The sequence below is a fragment of the Balaenoptera physalus genome (genome assembly GCF_965194825.1).
Source record: "Balaenoptera physalus genome assembly, chromosome: 19".
Taxonomy (NCBI): domain Eukaryota; kingdom Metazoa; phylum Chordata; class Mammalia; order Artiodactyla; family Balaenopteridae; genus Balaenoptera; species Balaenoptera physalus.
In genome coordinates, this window is record NC_138900.1 from 8,254,824 (window position 1) to 8,271,350 (window position 16,527).

Below are 16,527 nucleotides of genomic sequence, written 5' to 3' on the forward strand. Positions count from 1 at the left end.
AATAAATAAATAAAAATTAAAATGGAGATTTCTTTAAAAAAAAAAAAAAGGAATATCATAGGGACTTCCCTGGTGGCTCAGTGGTTAAGAATCTGCCTGCCAATGCAGGGGACACGGGTTCGAGCCCCGGTCCGGGAAGATGCCACATGCCACGGAACAACTAAGCCCGTGCGCCACAACTACTGAGCCCTCGAGCCACAACTACTGAAGCCCGCGTGCCTAGAGCCTGTGCTCCACAGCAAGAGAAGCCACTGCAATGAGAAGCCCGTGCACCACAACGAAGAGTAGCCCCCGCTCGCCACAATTAGGGAAAGCCCACGCGCAGCAACAAAGACTCAACACAGCCAAAAGTAAATAAATAAATAAATAAATTAATTAATTAATTAATAAAAAATAAAGTAGATAAACAACAAGGATTTACTGTATAGCGTAGGGAATTATATTCAATATCTTGTAATACACTATAATGGAAAAAATAATATGTATATGTACAGATATATATTTGTATAATCAAATCACTTTGCTGTACACCTGAAACTAACACAGTATTGTAAATCAGCTATACTTCAATTAAAAAAAAAAAAAGAATACAGTAGGGTGTGTTTCAGAATTCCCAATTAATCTTACTTTTCAGAGTTGTGAAATGTAAGTGACCAGAAATGGTGCATTGCTTATCCCCAGAACTGCACAGCCACCGGCAGCTCATTAGCTAGATTGCCAAGGGCCACCAGAGAACAGTGGCCCACACTGAAGGTTCACAGAGCTTACACGGAAATGCTTGTACGAGCAAAGCAAACCTGCTTCCCCAGGCAGCCTCTCTGGCATCCTCCGGGGGAGTCTTCAGCCCTGGCTTTCAAAGACTGGTAAGGTCCAAGACTTGGAAGAATCTCTGACTGCTCCTGGGATCCTTGTTGTCATGGAAACAACTGGAAATTCTTCCCCCTGACTCTTCTAATCCTTGTCTTATTGAATGCCTGTTTTTCATTAAGTACTTCTTTTTGTGTATGTCTTCTCTATGCAAGGGAGGTGGTTTGGCTTTGGGGCAGAGAGAGAGAGAGAGAGAAAGAGAGAGAGAGAGGAAGGATGAAGAGGAGGAGGGAGAGGGGGAGAAGGGAGGTGAGAAGGAGAAGGGGTATTAGAAGCAGGATGGGGACAGAAGAAGGAGGAGACTGGGGCTGATGGAAAAACAGGAGAAGGAGGAACAAAGGAGGAGGAGAAAGGGGCTGTGGCTATAAAATCCTGAGGGTGAGCCGGTGGACCACTGTTCCCTGGACGGAGGAGCATGGCGCTGCCTGTGGGGCTTCTGTTGGTTTGGGTCTGCTGCCTCCACAGTGTGGCCGGTCTCCAACATGGAGGTGAGGAGCGATGTGACAGCGTCTGGGGTTGGATACTTAGAAACCTCTCCCGCCGTATGTAATCAAATCAGAGATGCCCTGAAGGGTAAGGGCCATCCTTATCTCATGTACCCTCAGAAAGAAAAAGATACTCTTTGTATTTTTCAGGTATTTCCATTGAATAGACACGATCCATGGATAGTTTTTTTTTTTTTTTTTTTTGTAAATAAGATTCGACAAATAAAAATACAAGGACAGGAATATGAATGAGAAAATGTTGTTGACAGAAGTCATGTTACTTGATTACCAGGTGTCTTCTTTTATGCTAATATATGTTAAATGCCTTATGGAGAGGTTTTGAAAATGGAACTAATTTTCGGAAAACCTATTTAATTCTTATACCAAAATCATGTTGCCTTCAACAATTATAAAGTGAAATATAAGAGGGGATTTCATTACGGATTCATTTCTTACATGTCTTACACACAGTTGTGAAAACAATTTTTATGGGATGGCAAAAAACTATGATCTTGTGTGAACTATTTTCAAATATTCTTCAGGCCATCTTTGCATGGAAAAATAAATCAAACACAGTATTGATTAAACTTTTTTTTTAACAAAGGAAAAAATGCTCTTGGTGTAACTATGACCACTGCTTTCTTATATCAGTTGGAATTTTTTACACTTGTTGAAAAATAATACTTTTGACTTGTACCTAGGTTTTTTATGAGATGTCACTCTTATGCATACATGAAAAGGAAAATATACATGAAAGAAGCTGGTGAAGAGGGTCCTAAAATTTCTCCACTTTTAGTGTCTGGCCTCCTGAATTATCAGGGTCACATTTTTCCATATAATATTATCCTTTTGCTGTGCAGAACCTTAGTGATTGCAGCATTTCTCAAAACAATGCGTAAAAGAATTAAAACCCATTGGTCCTGGGCACATAATCCAGTCTTTACAATTAGGTAGTGATGGTCTACTCTTGAGTCTTCAGAACTGTTGCTTATTCACTACCTCTCTCTCCTCTCATAACCCAGGGGTTAAGAGAGCCTGTTCTTCCCTCTGGGAGTTTCTTTTGAGCCACTGACGTGCACACTACAAGTTTTGATGCTGACTTTTTGAATGTGATCATATTCAGTGCAGGCAATAACCACCACGTCCCCATAGCAACCTGGTCTGCAGATAATAAGATGCCTGCAAATGTAAGGGGCATTCTGATTTCGGAGACGTTCGAACATGAAAAGCCACACATTTTAGAGCGTTTTAGAAGCGATGAGGTGGTAGGTTTCAGATCCTGTTAGGGGCACAGGAAGCAGAGATTAAATGGCATATCTCCACTCAATGAGTTCACAGGCTAAAGGGAAGAAAGACAAAGGGGTGTCAGTCCTAATAGCCTATACGCTTATCTGGAGGTTGGAGACGTGATTGACCTGGAAAGACTTCACAGAGGGCTCGTCTGAGAGATCTTGTTCCAGGACTAGAAATTTGCCATGCACAAAATGTAATTTCTCCACTATGACAGGCTGTTGGGAGTACTCAGGGATCCCATGACAGTGTGGTCCCCTGCAAGAAAGACTGTCCGGGGCTTCCCTGGTGGCGCAGTGGTTGAGAATCTGCCTGCCAATGCAGCAGACACGGGTTCGAGCCCTGGTCTGGGAAGATCCCACATGCCACGGAGCAACTAAGCCCGTGAGCCACAACTACTGAGCCTGCGCGTCTGGAGCCCGTGCTCCGCAACAAGAGAGGCCGCAATAGTGAGAGGCCCGCGCACCGCGATGAAGAGTGGCCCCCGCTTGCCACAACTAGAGAAAGCCCTCGCACAGAAACGAAGACCCAACACAGCCAAAAATAAATAAATTAATAAATTAATTTAAAAAAAAAAAAAAAAAAAAGAAAGACTGTCCGGGTGGGCAGACCCTGACATGCAGTGTGAACCTAAAGTCCTAGGATTGTCCATCCGTTGCCCATTTCCATTTCAGGTTCCTGTGGGATTAGACCGCCCACTGGATAATAGTTAAACTTCAGCCAAGCTTTGTGCTAAGATGTGAATCTTGCATTGAGAGAGGCTTTATTAGTTTATGGGGTCGAGGGAGTTCCTGGGCATCCCCCCCCCTCCTTGCCTAACCTCCGTCTCCCTTGCCCATCTCCCTCCAGGCAGGGTCCTGTCCTGGCTCCATCTGTAACCTCCCGCAAGGCTCTGAGCCTCAGATGCTCTGAGTTCCTACATCTGAAACAAGAGGAGAATAATTCTTGCCGCCTTCCCATCCCAGGATTGCTGGGTGGATTTTATCAGTCAGCACAAAGTTCCCAACAGGGTTGCCAACAGTATGTCATTACTATTACTAGCACTGTTTTGCATCTACTACTACAGGTGCTATTACAGCTATTAGAAAGGCAGAATACAGGGTTTAGTAGTAAATATTCACAGAGTGAGTCTGACTAGTTTAGATACTTCATATAAAGTGGAATCGTGCAGTATTAACCTCCTATGTCTGGTTTATATCACTTAGCATAATGCCCTCCAAGTCCATCTATGTCGTTGCCTATGGCCAGATTTCCTTCCTTTAAGGCTGAATAATACTCCATTGTATGTTTATACCACATCTTCTTTATCCATTCATCATTGATGGACATTTAGGATGTTTCCATGTCTTGGCTATTGTAAATAGTGTTGCTATGATCATTGGGGTGCAGATATCTCTTCAAGATCCTGGTTTCCATTCTTTCAGATAAATACCCAGAAGTGGGGTTGCTGGATCATATGGTAAACCTATTCTTAATGTTTTGAGCAACTTCCATACCTTCCTCCATAGCGGCTGCACCATTTTACGTTCCTACCATGAGCGCTGCATAATTCTTTGCTATTATGATTAGGTCAGGTTTCCTTTTAAAAATATTTAAAATCTTTGTGTCACGCAAACACTCCCACATACTCAAAAGAATTGTCTAATGCCCTCCCTTCTGTGAATGGCAGAAAACATTTCTAGCATTAAGCAGAGAGGGATGTTTGCGTGAGGCTCACATCATAATTTGATAGCACAGGCGATACTGTGATACAAGTATCTTGTGCACTGGCCTGAATATTACTAATGACAGACAATAGTGATGAAATGATGGTGCTGATGACGACAATATTTCAGTCGTTATAACATTGTTGGTAACAATAGCAGCTATAAGCCATTAAGTGCTTTCTTCGTTCCAGGCACTGCTCTAAGTACGTAAATGCCTGATACATCTGTTCCTTGTAACAATCCCCTGGGGTAGCTAAAACGATTGCCCTCATTTTATAGAAGACAATCCGAGGCACAGAGGGTCTGGGTCATGTACCCAAAGTCACACAGCTTGCTAATGACAACTGGAATTTGAGCTAGAGTCTAAGAAACCATATTTTTTTAGCCACGTCTTTACACTGTCAATTTATATTTATGTGTCCTCCTACTGGAATCCTTCAGACTTGTAAGTGGCCCTCTTTGTGCCCTGTTTCCTGCTCCCAGGAGAAAAAATGTTTTCTGTGTTTTACAGCTTGCCTGTTCAAAATTGACAGGCAAATACACGTCCGTCGAGATCCTGCCTGTGTTCTCATCTTAGAGAAGAGCAGTTGTAGATCTGTGAACAATGGGCAATCCATTTATTATGAAATGCCCCAGCACTTTCTTTGAGATTTCTTGTAACTTCAATATTTGCTGGATCGCAAAGTCTCTTAAACTTGAATTCTGGACAAATTTTAAATGGATATAACTTCCCTATGGTTTGTGAAAATCTATTGCAAACTTGAATAAGTCTTACATCTGAAGGGGAGAAAATAATCGTGATTCTTGTAAGAAGAGAAAGCCTTATCATTGCAATAAAATTGTTACCATATTCAAAGTGCTTGCTAAGTGCTGTCTGCTGGGCTGAGCCCTGACATATGTTTTGATTTAATCCTCACAACAAACCTATGAAATTGATGAAAAGACCCTTTATTAACAGATGCTAAAACTAATTGCATCTCATTTTAAAAGCCAAGGACAAGTCAAGCAAATGTTTGCTTCAAGTCATACTTCCCAGATAGTACTGCAAAGAAATAGAATAAAACAAAACAAAGCAGAAGATAAACGTGAAATGATAAAACACATTTTTCCTATTATTATATGGTTTATTTTGTAGGGAAGTGTGGAAAAAGTAAATCATTTACTTTTGCCTGCTGAATTTTTTTGTTTTAAAAATAACTTTAATTAATTCTTATTCATTAACAATATTTGGAAAATACAGTTAAAGCGAAAGGAAAAATTAGAAATCACCCACAATCACACTACTGAAAATAAACATTGAAATTTTGATGCATCGCCTTCAAAATATTATTATTCTCTTAAAAATTTTTTAGTTTTTATAAAACAATTTTTTTTAATTGAAGTATAGTTGATTTACAATGTTGTGTTAGTTTCAGGTGTACAGCAGCGTGATTCAGTTATACATAAAAATATATTCTTTTTCAGATTCTTTTTCATTATAGGTTATTACAAAATATTGAGTATTGTTCCCTGTGCTATACAGTAGGTCCTTGTTGGTTCTCTGTTTTATATATAATAGAGTGTATATGTTAATCCTCCCAAAATTATTCTTCCTACTAGAATAGAATTTGGTAAAATATTTTGTTTTTATTTTATTTTAAAGGCTAAATCTAGTGAAATAAGTATTTGTTTAAAATTGTGTCTTTCAGGTAAATATTCACCAACTATGGGTGAGTTGATCAAAACTTTTTTTTAAATTTTGTAATAAAATATGAATACTATACTTCTTTTCCTGGTAAGAAATCATATTTTTCACGAAACTACTATTTTATGTCATTGTATATAAGATAAAATACCTTCCATGTTAAAAAAAATAGTTAAGGAAAAAGAAGAGAAAAATCATAATTTTACTATCTGTTAATAAAGATAGAATTTTTACTATCTGTTAATAAAGATAGTAATTTTACTCTGATAATAAAAATAGTACCTGCTTTACTGTTAATATTTTTGAGTGATCAAATATTTCATTACATAGAACTTCATAATGTGATTTTATTCTTGCAAAAATAGTCTTATATAATATAATGAAATAGAAAATGCCTTTTGTCACCTAAAGACAAAGTACAAATGTTTCCATATCTATTTATGTGCTCATCTTTGTTGATGCTTCCATGATATTATAAAGTTATATTTTATTTTAAAATTCCTTTAGTTTGATATTTTTGGATTTTCTTTTTTTTTTTTTTTTTGACTGTTATTAACTGTGCTGAAATGAACATCCTTAACCCTAATGTCATTCCAACTGAAACCAGGAAAGCACAGAGGTGTCTATTGTAAACAGTACTAATTAACATTATTGGGAGGATATCACATATTTTTCTAACATATGTGATATTTCCAAAAGGACATAATCTGTAAGCCTACAGAACGTAACAGGCAAAGTTATTTTATGATTGTATACTTAAAACCCCTAGGAAAACTAGTAAAGATGACTAGTTTTAGAAAGAGAATCAGGTTATATGGCTGGATTTAAGATAGACATACAACAGTCAATGGTTTTTCTCTATACTGGTAAGGACCAACTAGACATTGATAGAAAAGGAAATCATTCTGTTTTATATCAATGTCAAAAAATGCTTTGGGGTTACATCAGCAAGAAATATGCAGGACTTATATAAAGTAAATGATAAAATCATATTGAAGAACATAAAGCAATTTCTAAAAAACATAGAAGATCATGCCATGATCTTGGTTGGAAGACATGAGAATAGTGAAATAAACGTCAGCTTCAAATTTTATTTTTCAGAAACTATAACTCACCTTCCAGAAGTCAAAGGTAGGTTGATCAGAAAACTGCTAAAAAGCATATTTTCTTTTAATTTTGTAAAAATGGGGAAATCAATGGGATTTTTTTCCTGGTAAAAAATCTTTTTTTCTCCTTTCATGAAATGTAATATAAGTACCTTGTAAACAAATAAAGAAAAACAAGAGGATTCCCTGGTGGCACAGTGGTTAAGAATCCGCCTGCCAATGCAGGAGACACGGGTTCAAGCCCTGGTCCGGGAAGATCCCACATGCCGCGGAGCAACTATGCCCGTGTGCCACAACTACTGAGCCTGCGAGCCTGTGAGTCACAGCTACTCAGCCCGCACGCTGCAACTACTGAAGCCCGCACGCCTAGAGCCCGTGCTCCACGACAAGAGAAGACACCGCAATGAGAAGCCCACGCACCGCAGCGAAGAGTAGCCCCCGCTTGCTGCAATGAAGACCCAATGCAGCCAAAAATAAAAAAATAAAATAAAAAAGAAAAACAAGAAAGAGAAATCACTCTGAACTTTCCCGGGCACTTTATGTTTCTACTCTTTAATTTCTGCCAATCTAATAGAGAATACTTGATTTTAAAGTTCATACAGAACAACTCATATATAAAAAAAAGTCCAATAGTAATTAGGAATATTATGAACAAAAATAGTACTGGAGTGGAGAAATACCTTGTATTATCAGATATTTAAACAAACCACAAATATAGTAATATAAATAGCATGGTATCTGCATAGAAAGTGTCCAGTAATAATAATAATAATGATCATGAAGAGGAGGAGGTGAAGAAAGTGCAGGAGAAGGAGGGGGGGAGGGGCAGAGGAGAAGGAGAAATATTTTCTGTTGTTTGTTGGCTCCAGACCCTGTCCATTTTACCACCATCTACCTCTCCAGTAATTTCAAGACCTTGATAGAAAATATAGAATGGATCCCAGGATATATTAGAATTTAATACATGGTTTCAAATGTGTGGATGTTTAAATGTACAGGTGGTTTATTTTACCATCAGTTTGTCTTACTGAATATCTACTGGGAAGAAAATAAAGTTGCACTCCCCTCTTGTATTATATACAAAAGTAAACTCCTGTCCAATCAAATACTAAATGTGAAAGAAACAAAACACATTTAAAGTAAGAAGAAAGTGCAGGAAAATATAGATGTGCCTTAAGAACCAGGAGATCTTTTAAAGCAGGAATCACCTGTTAGAAAAGTCACCATTTAAAAAAGTGTAGAAATGCTTCATGCTGGTGAAAATTCAGGTAAAAGAGTTCATTGTTAGGAAGGACGAATTGCTATTATCCTTTGAGAAAGCAATATCCATCAATGTTAAAAATTTATATACGATTTAACCTAATAACCTTGCTTTGGGGATTCTATCTGATAGAAAAAAATGCTTTGATACATAAGAATTTACATACTGGGATGTTTGCTGAACTTTATTTACGGCAGGGAAAAAATCTGAATATGGGAAATTGAATAAATTGTGGTAAAATCCATATCACAGAATAAGAATCAGCAATAGGAATGAGAGCTACAAAAGTTAAAAGTATAAGTTTAAAAGGATTTCTATGATGTGTTAAGTTAGAGACTCAAGTTATGGATATAAAGTATGATTCATTTTGGGAGGGAGCAAAAAATCTGTGTACGTGTGCCTGTGTGTCTCTGTGTGTGAATAATAATAATAATAATAATAATAAATAACATATATGTTGCATGGTTATATATATGTTTTATGGATGGAAATAGATGATTGAGAGAGAGAGAGAGAGAGATACCCACATGGGCATGGAGAAAAGTGTGGAAAGATACAAACCAGGCTATCACATTGTGTGTGTATGAGTGTGTATGAGTGTGTATGATGGTGGAAGAGGGTGAAGAAAAGAGATACGGCGGGATGTGGTGGTAATCATTTAATAGATAGATGCCCACATTTATGTTTCTAAGCTTAAGGTATATTTCTGGAACTGGGGCCAAATGCTAAGCAAAATTTCAAGACTGTTTATGCCATGGAAAAAAGTGGGACAGAAGTAGGAGTATAAAACAAACAAACAAACAAAAAAACCCTTTATTAGTAGAGATCCAGCAGCTCTGCTATTGTGTGACTCAATATTGTTCAATAGAACTAGGTCCTAGCTCAGTGCAACCCCTGGCCCTCTGCCCCTACACCCAACAGGAAGTACCTTTGTAGCATCTCAACTAACAGTCCCAGAGAGAGATGAAGAATTTTTGTTTTCTCTAGATGGCAAGTGTTTCTTTCCATTCCACTATAGAGATGGAATCTTCTATGACTGTGTCAAGTTCAATGCAAAACACAAGTGGTGCTCCTTGAATGAAACTTATGAAGGATATTGGAAGTATTGTTCTGAAGAAGGTGAGTGTCTTGCCTCTGAATACAAGGTGGTCATTTTTGTCTTGGGCGCAGAGGGTCGGTGAGATCACAAGAGGGTTCTGAAAAGGGAATCTGCAGTCAATTAATTTGTGAAAATAAGGGATGCACAGTTCTCTGACAGTATGAAAATCACATTGCACCAAACGTATATTATGAGTGCTTCAACCATGTTACCTTGAAAAGAAATCTTTCAGCAGAACCTCAATCCCTCACCAGTACTGCTTTCATATGCTTCTGGTGGAACAGAGCAGAGCAAATGGAGTGGGAAGTGTGTGTGTGTATGTGTCTGTGTGTGTGTGTCTGTGTGTGTGGCAAAGGGGAGGTACAAAATAGAATTCTTATTCTGACTGCTTCTCTCTTCTCTGTAGACTTTGCAAAATGTGTGTTTCCCTTCTGGTACAGACACCTGATATACTGGGAATGTACCGATGATGGGGATTCATTTGGGAAAACATGGTGTTCACTGACCCAGAATTATAACAAGGACAAGATTTGGAAATATTGCGATTGACGGTGAGATTTATTGGGGGAGGGGATGAAGAGATTTAATCGTTCTCATGGGAAAGATTCTACAGTTTTTGTCGGGAAAGGAGGATGTAAGACCCTCATTAAAAGGGTTTGTTTTGTTTTTTTTCTGAGATATGAGTTGAAGGTCATCCAGCTGTAAATAAGTTGGGGTTTTGATTATGGACTATAGGTTTTGATATGGAAAACTATATTCCAGCCTCAGTACTTTTCTTGCTAACTGTGTAAAAGTAGACCCTTAAAAAAAAGTGTATGGACTTCGGGCGATAATGAGGTATCAGTGTAGGTTCATAGACGGTAACAAATGTTGGGGGATGTTGATCATGGTGGAGGCTGAATATTATTCCATTATATATATATATATAATATCATATGATATAATATATATGATATATGATATAATATATCATTTTCTTTATTCATTTATTCATCGATGGAGACTTAGTTTCTGTATCTTGGCTATTGTGAAAAATGCTGCAATGAACTTGGGGGTACAGATATCTCTTCAGGATAGTGATTTTATTCCCTTTGAATATATACCCAGAAGTAGGATTGCTGGGTCACATGGCAGTTCTATTTTTAGTTTTTCGAGGAACATCCATATTCTTTTCCACAATGTCTGTACCAATGGCTGAAGACCTGGATAGACATTTTTTCCAAAGAAGACGTACAAGTGGCCAACAAGTATATGAAAAGGTACTCAACATCACTAATCATCAGGGAAATTCTAATCAATACCACAATTAAGTATCTCCTCACACCTGTTAGGATGGCTATCATCAAAAAGTCAAAAGGTAAGTGTTAGCTAAGATGGGGAGGAAGGGGAACCCTCACATGTTCTCCTCGAGGAATCCACTAGGGGTCAGGCTGGAGCCCATCACTGTTCAAGCTCCATGTAAAAGATAAAGTTCTTCCTCACCGTTGGAGGAAAGCATGATCTTGTGAACTTAGTAGGTCCAAAGAGGTCATGTAGCATCGTGGCTTAGAACACTCTGGAATCAGACAGCATGGGGTTTGAATCCCTACCCCACATTTTACCAGTGGTGACACTTCAGACAAATTAACTGATTTTGACCTTGGTTTCTCCATCCACAAATTGGGTTCATACTATTGCTTACCATATAGAGATTTTGTTTGGATCATATAATATAATGATAATTCTAAAATGATAATTTTATTATTATTATTAGTTGTAGTAATAGTTGTCCTAGCAGTAGCAATTATTAAAGAAAACAATTTTATAGCGCATACTCTGCGCTAGGGACTGTTTAATTGCATTGCACATAATAACCCGTATAATACAGCAATCTTGGAAATTTGGTGCTTTTGTTACCTACGTCTTACACATCAGGAAAGTGAGGCATAAAGCAGTCTAGGTCACATAGCTAGTAAGTGGAGGAGCCAGGAATTGAATCCAGGCAGTTTGACAACAGGAACAGAGTTCTTAACATTAATAAATATGACTTACATAATTATGACTAACATTAATAACTTATGATGGTGATTTTCACTCAGGAGGATGTTTGGCCTGATTGTTTTACCACATTAGCTCGTAAATCCCTCACATCAAGCCCATGCATTCAACAATGGCTGTCAGATAATATATATGTGTGTGTGTGTGTGTGTGTGTGTGTGTATTCTTTTACAGATTCTTTTCCATTATAGGTTATTACAAGATATTGAGTATAGTTCTCTGTGCTTTACAGTAGGTCCTTGTTGTCTACCTATTTTATTTTATTTTATTTCTTTTTTAACATCTTTATTGGAGTATAATTGCTTTACAATGGTGTGTTAGTTTCTGCTTTATAACAAAGTGAATCAGTTATATATATACATGTGTTCCCATATCTCTTCCCTCTTGTGTCTCCCTCCCACCCTCCCCATCCCACCCCTCTAGGTGATCACAAAGCACCGAGCTGATTTCCCTGTGCTATGCGGCTGCTTCCCAGTAGCTATCTATTTTACGTTTGGTAGTGTATATATGTCCATGCCACTCTCTCACTTTGTCCCAGCTTACCCTTCCCCCTCCCCATATCCTCAAGTCCATTCTCTAGTAGGTCTGGTAAGCCGGGAATAAAGACACATACTTATTTTATATATAGTAGTGTGTATCTGTTAATCCCAGACTCCTAATTTATCCCTCCTCCCCCTTTCCTCTTTGGAACTGTAAGTTTGTTTTTATGTCTATGGGTCTATTTCTGTTTTGTATTTAAATAAGAAGACTTTTCTGAGTAGATGACATTAAATCACAGAATCTGAAGAAAGGGAGAGAGGGGAGTCCTGCCTGAAGTCTTCGAGGAATAGAGCTTCTGAAAGACAGGCAAATGTAACAGACAGTGTGCTTAGGGTATTCAAGGAATAGTGTGTGTGGGGGGGGGAGTGCTTGGTTTGAGGGAGGGATGGGGAACGTCGGAGGTCAGATCAAGTAGGGGCTTTGGCGTCCTTTTCTCAAGTCTTGGAAGGCTATCAGGTATTCTCATCCTAGAAGCAACAGTATCTTTCTCTGGCTACTGTGTGGAGAGAATTAGGGGAGGCAGAGGTAAAAATCAGGGAAACTGCTTAGGCAGCTGTCGTGATTCACTGGGAGAATGATTGTGGTTGGATTAGAGAGAGAACATTGGCGAAGTGGGAAGTGGCTGACTATGGAGAACAGTATGGAAGTTCCTTAAAAAACTAATAATAGAGCTACCATATGATCCTGCCATCCCACTGCTGGGCATATATCCAGAAAAAAACATAATTTAAAAAGATACCTGTACCCCAATGTTCATTGCAGCACTATTTACAATAGCCAGGGCATGGAAGCAACCCAAATGTCCATCAGCAGAGGAATGGATAAAGAAGATGTGGTACATATATACAATGGAATATTACTCAGCCATAGAAAAGAACAAAATAATGCCATTTGCAGCATGGATGGACCTAGAGATTGTCATACTGAGTGAAGTAAGTCAGACACAGAAAGACAAATATCATATGATATCGCTTATATGTGGAATCTAAAAAAAGAGTACAAATGAACTTATTTACAAAACAGAAGTACAGTCACAGATGTAGAAAACAAACTGATTACCAGGGGATAAGGAGGGGAAGGGATAAATTGTGAGATTGGGATTGACATATACACACTACTATATATAAAATAGATAACTAATAAGAACCTACTGTATAGGGACGTCCCTGGTGGCGCAGTGGTTAAGAATCCACCTGTCAATGCAGGGGACACAAGTTCCTGAGCCCTGGTCCGGGAAGATCCCACATGCCGCGGAGCAACTAAGCCCACGTACCACAACTACTGAGCCCACGTGCTGCAGCTACTGAAGTCCGTGCACCTAGAACCTGTGCTCCACAGCAAGAGAAGCCACTCCAGTGAGAAGCCCGCACGCCACAACTAAGAGTAGCCTCTGCTCGCTGCAACTAGAGAAAGCCTGCATGCCACAATGAAGACCCAACGCAGCCAAAAGTAAATAAATAAATAAATAAATAAATAAGGACCTACTGTATAGCATAGGGAACTCTACTCAATACTCTGTAATGGCCTATATGGGAAAAGAACCTAAAAAAAAGAGTGGATATATGTATACATATAAGTGATTCACTTTGCTGTACACCTGAAACTAATACAACATTGTAAGTCAACTATACTCAAATAAAAATTAAGAAGAGAAAAGAAGAAGTGGGAAGTGGCTGGATTCAAGATAGATTTCAGTGGTAAAGTCTGCAGGGTTGGCTGGTGGATTGGATATAAGGTGAGAGAGAGAAATCAAGGGTGACTCCAGTGGGACCCATGCATCCAGGGGAACGGTTGTGTCATGTACAGAGATGTGATGGCAGAATGAGTAGTTTGGTGGGGAAAATAAAGAATATTTTGATGACTCCAATTTTATAGATGAGAAAAACCAGATTGGAACAGGTGAGTCCAATTGCCCAGAGTCTCACAGTGAGAAAGAGGTGGATATTACACTGAAACCAGGCGTTTCTGGCCACTAACAAAATGCTTACCCACTATCTCTTCAATCCTTCTCTGTGTGCCTGTGAGTTCTCACATCTCTAGTTCCTCTCTCTCTCCCTCTCTCCCTCTCTCTCTCTCTCTCTCTCTCTCTCTCTGTCTCGTTTTTTGTTTTGTTTTGGCAGCACAGCTTGCAGGATCTTAGTTCGCCAACCAGGGACTGAACCCGGGCCTTTGGCAGTGAGAGCGCGGAGCCCTAACCACTGGACCGCCAGGGAATTCTGCCTAGTTCTCTCTTGAAATTATCAACTGCATGAGAGCTGTAGATTAAATTAAGTTCCAGTTGTCTACACGTGGGTATGGGTCAACTTTTCCAAGAATCAAGACATCTTTCTTTTTTTATGGTGATTCTCAATGCATGCCTACGATCTCAGATTCTCCCATGGTGTAAATGAGGCTGAGATCAACAATCTCATTTTGCAGAGATAAATCAGGGCATTAGGGACTGAACTGTGTCTCTCCCCAAATTCACATGTGAATGCTCTAACCCCCAAAGAGACACCAGAGATCTCTTGCCTTCTTTCTTTCCTTTTCTCCCTCCCTCCTTCCCTCCCACCCCCCCCCCCCCCCCACACTCCCTATATGAGCACAGAGCAAAGACCTGAAGCACAGCAAGAAGGCAGCCTCTACAAGCCAGGAAGAGAACCTTCTCCAGAAACCGAATTCTCCAGCACCTTGGTCGTGGACTTCTAGCTTCCAGAACCATGAGAAAATAAATGTATGTTGTTTAAACCACTCAGTCTGTGGTATTTTGTTATGGTCTCCCCAGCAGACAAATACACAGGGTTTCAGGATTTACTTACCTTAACTACAATTCCTCACCCTTAAAAAACAACAGATACTAGTAAGGTTAAACACCTGCTATTCGTCTTGTGCTGTGCATCTATGAAATCCAGACATGAAGCAACCCTTGTAAAAAAAAAAAAATAGTGGTTAAGTTATTTAGTTAGTGTTCCCAGTGAATAAGTGGGAAAGTTAGTCCCTCTGACATTAATGCTCGTATATTTTCCACTGGTTCTAGAGCTGGCATTGCAAGAATTCAAACCCAGTGGCATACATCTCTTCATCTTTGCAGAAGATAAAACTGAGCCCCACATCATCCCCTTGCTGCTAGAACCATTGGTAATTTCTCTCTACTTCCCTGTGGTTAGAGGTATTCATATGGAATCTCTAAGGTGCAAGTCAAGCTCTGCCTCTTGGCACATTCATGACTTTGGTCAAGTTGTCTTTTCATCCTCACCCCATCCCTCCCAGTACTGTTGGCTAGACACCAACTTTGGTTTTGAAAGATAGCTTATCACAGTTGGTTGAGCACCTTGGAGCATAATGACTATTCAGTTGAGCAAGAAAGGAATAATGGGTTCTCTCTGACGTTGACTTCAGCCCGTCCAGGGGGTACAATGTCCTGAGTCCTGCACACAGTATCCTGCCCATGACTTTAGGGTGTGGGGTGGGATGAATCTCTAGAATGTGCCTCACCAACTCAGCACACATTCATCACCGCCTCGGTAACCTCATAAATATTCAGGAATATAACCTCCCATTATCTTGGGGAGAAGTTATCATTAGCACTGAGTATTTTTAAAAATTCACCAAAAAAAAAAGAGACAAAGTCAAAGATGCACAAACTATCTTCCCTAATCAATGACAAGAACTCAAATATCTGCCACAGATATTAGCCCATTAAATGATAGGTATAGAAAATAATAATTATAATAGATATAGAAAACTGGCCTCACATTCCACTGATTTTGTTGGTAGGTATCCTGGACAGTAAGAGTGATAGACTATGGTGTGATGGAAAATGATTAATTGGAATTACTCAAAAAAAAAAAAAAAAAGAGTATTCACTGGGCTCTCAAATTGGATGCAGGTAGCCCAAACGTTTTAGAGATCTGGCGTGCAAGCTCAGAGAGCAAAAGTAGTTTTCCAGAGCTACTGGAAAACTACTAGCAAGTGTCAGAGATGAAGTAAGTTCATGGTTACAGAGTAAGTGTTGAACTTGTGACTCTGAAGAGACCAGGCTTCCTATGAAGGGACCTGTAAGACCTCGCTAACAATGGGTTGGGCAAGAGCAAGATGGCTTGATGTCAGACTGCCCAGATTGAATCTGTGCCCTTCCACATCGGCACAAGCCACGTAACTCTGACAAACGATGTTGCCTCTTGGAGCCTCAGTTTCCCCAGATGTCAAACAAGGGATATAATTCCCATGCCATGAAGCTGTGCGAGATGTCTCTCAGCTCTGCACGTGATGCCAGCCACGTTGCTTACTCGTGATTGACAGGTGACCTCATTACCTGCAGAGCAGCCAGAGGCTCTGTTAAGATCTATCAGTCCAGCAAAATAGAGAAATAGAAAAAGAAAGAGCCTACATGTCAGACAGGGAGAGACTCAGCTTCTCCATGCCTTTATCAGTTCTTCCACTTCTCCTGTATTCTGTTTTCTCATCTCTATT

The 16,527-nt window shown here is 39.3% G+C and overlaps 1 protein-coding gene across 1 annotated transcript; it reads left to right on the forward strand.

The window, feature by feature from the left end:
* The first annotated feature begins 373 nt into the window (after nucleotides 1-373).
* Nucleotides 374-11,862, forward strand: LOC309649646 (binder of sperm protein homolog 1-like). Its single transcript, XM_082439800.1, has 3 exons — nucleotides 374-1,413; nucleotides 9,286-9,518; nucleotides 9,905-11,862. Exons 1-3 carry the CDS (start codon nucleotides 1,283-1,285, stop codon nucleotides 10,045-10,047), a joined length of 507 nt encoding a protein of 168 aa, XP_082295926.1. The 5' UTR covers nucleotides 374-1,282; the 3' UTR covers nucleotides 10,048-11,862.
* The last annotated feature ends 4,665 nt before the right edge of the window (nucleotides 11,863-16,527 follow it).

Excerpts from the sequence above, each read along its gene's own strand:
- LOC309649646 (XM_082439800.1), top strand. The coding sequence starts at position 1,283 with ATGGCGCTGCCTGTGGGGCTTCTGTTGGTTTGGGTCTGCTGCCTCCAC. Across the intron at positions 1,414-9,285 it reads AGAAACCTCTCCCGCCGTAT|TGCAACCCCTGGCCCTCTGC; the intron begins GTAATCAAATCA and ends GTCCTAGCTCAG. Across the intron at positions 9,519-9,904 it reads GAAGTATTGTTCTGAAGAAG|ACTTTGCAAAATGTGTGTTT; the intron begins GTGAGTGTCTTG and ends TCTTCTCTGTAG.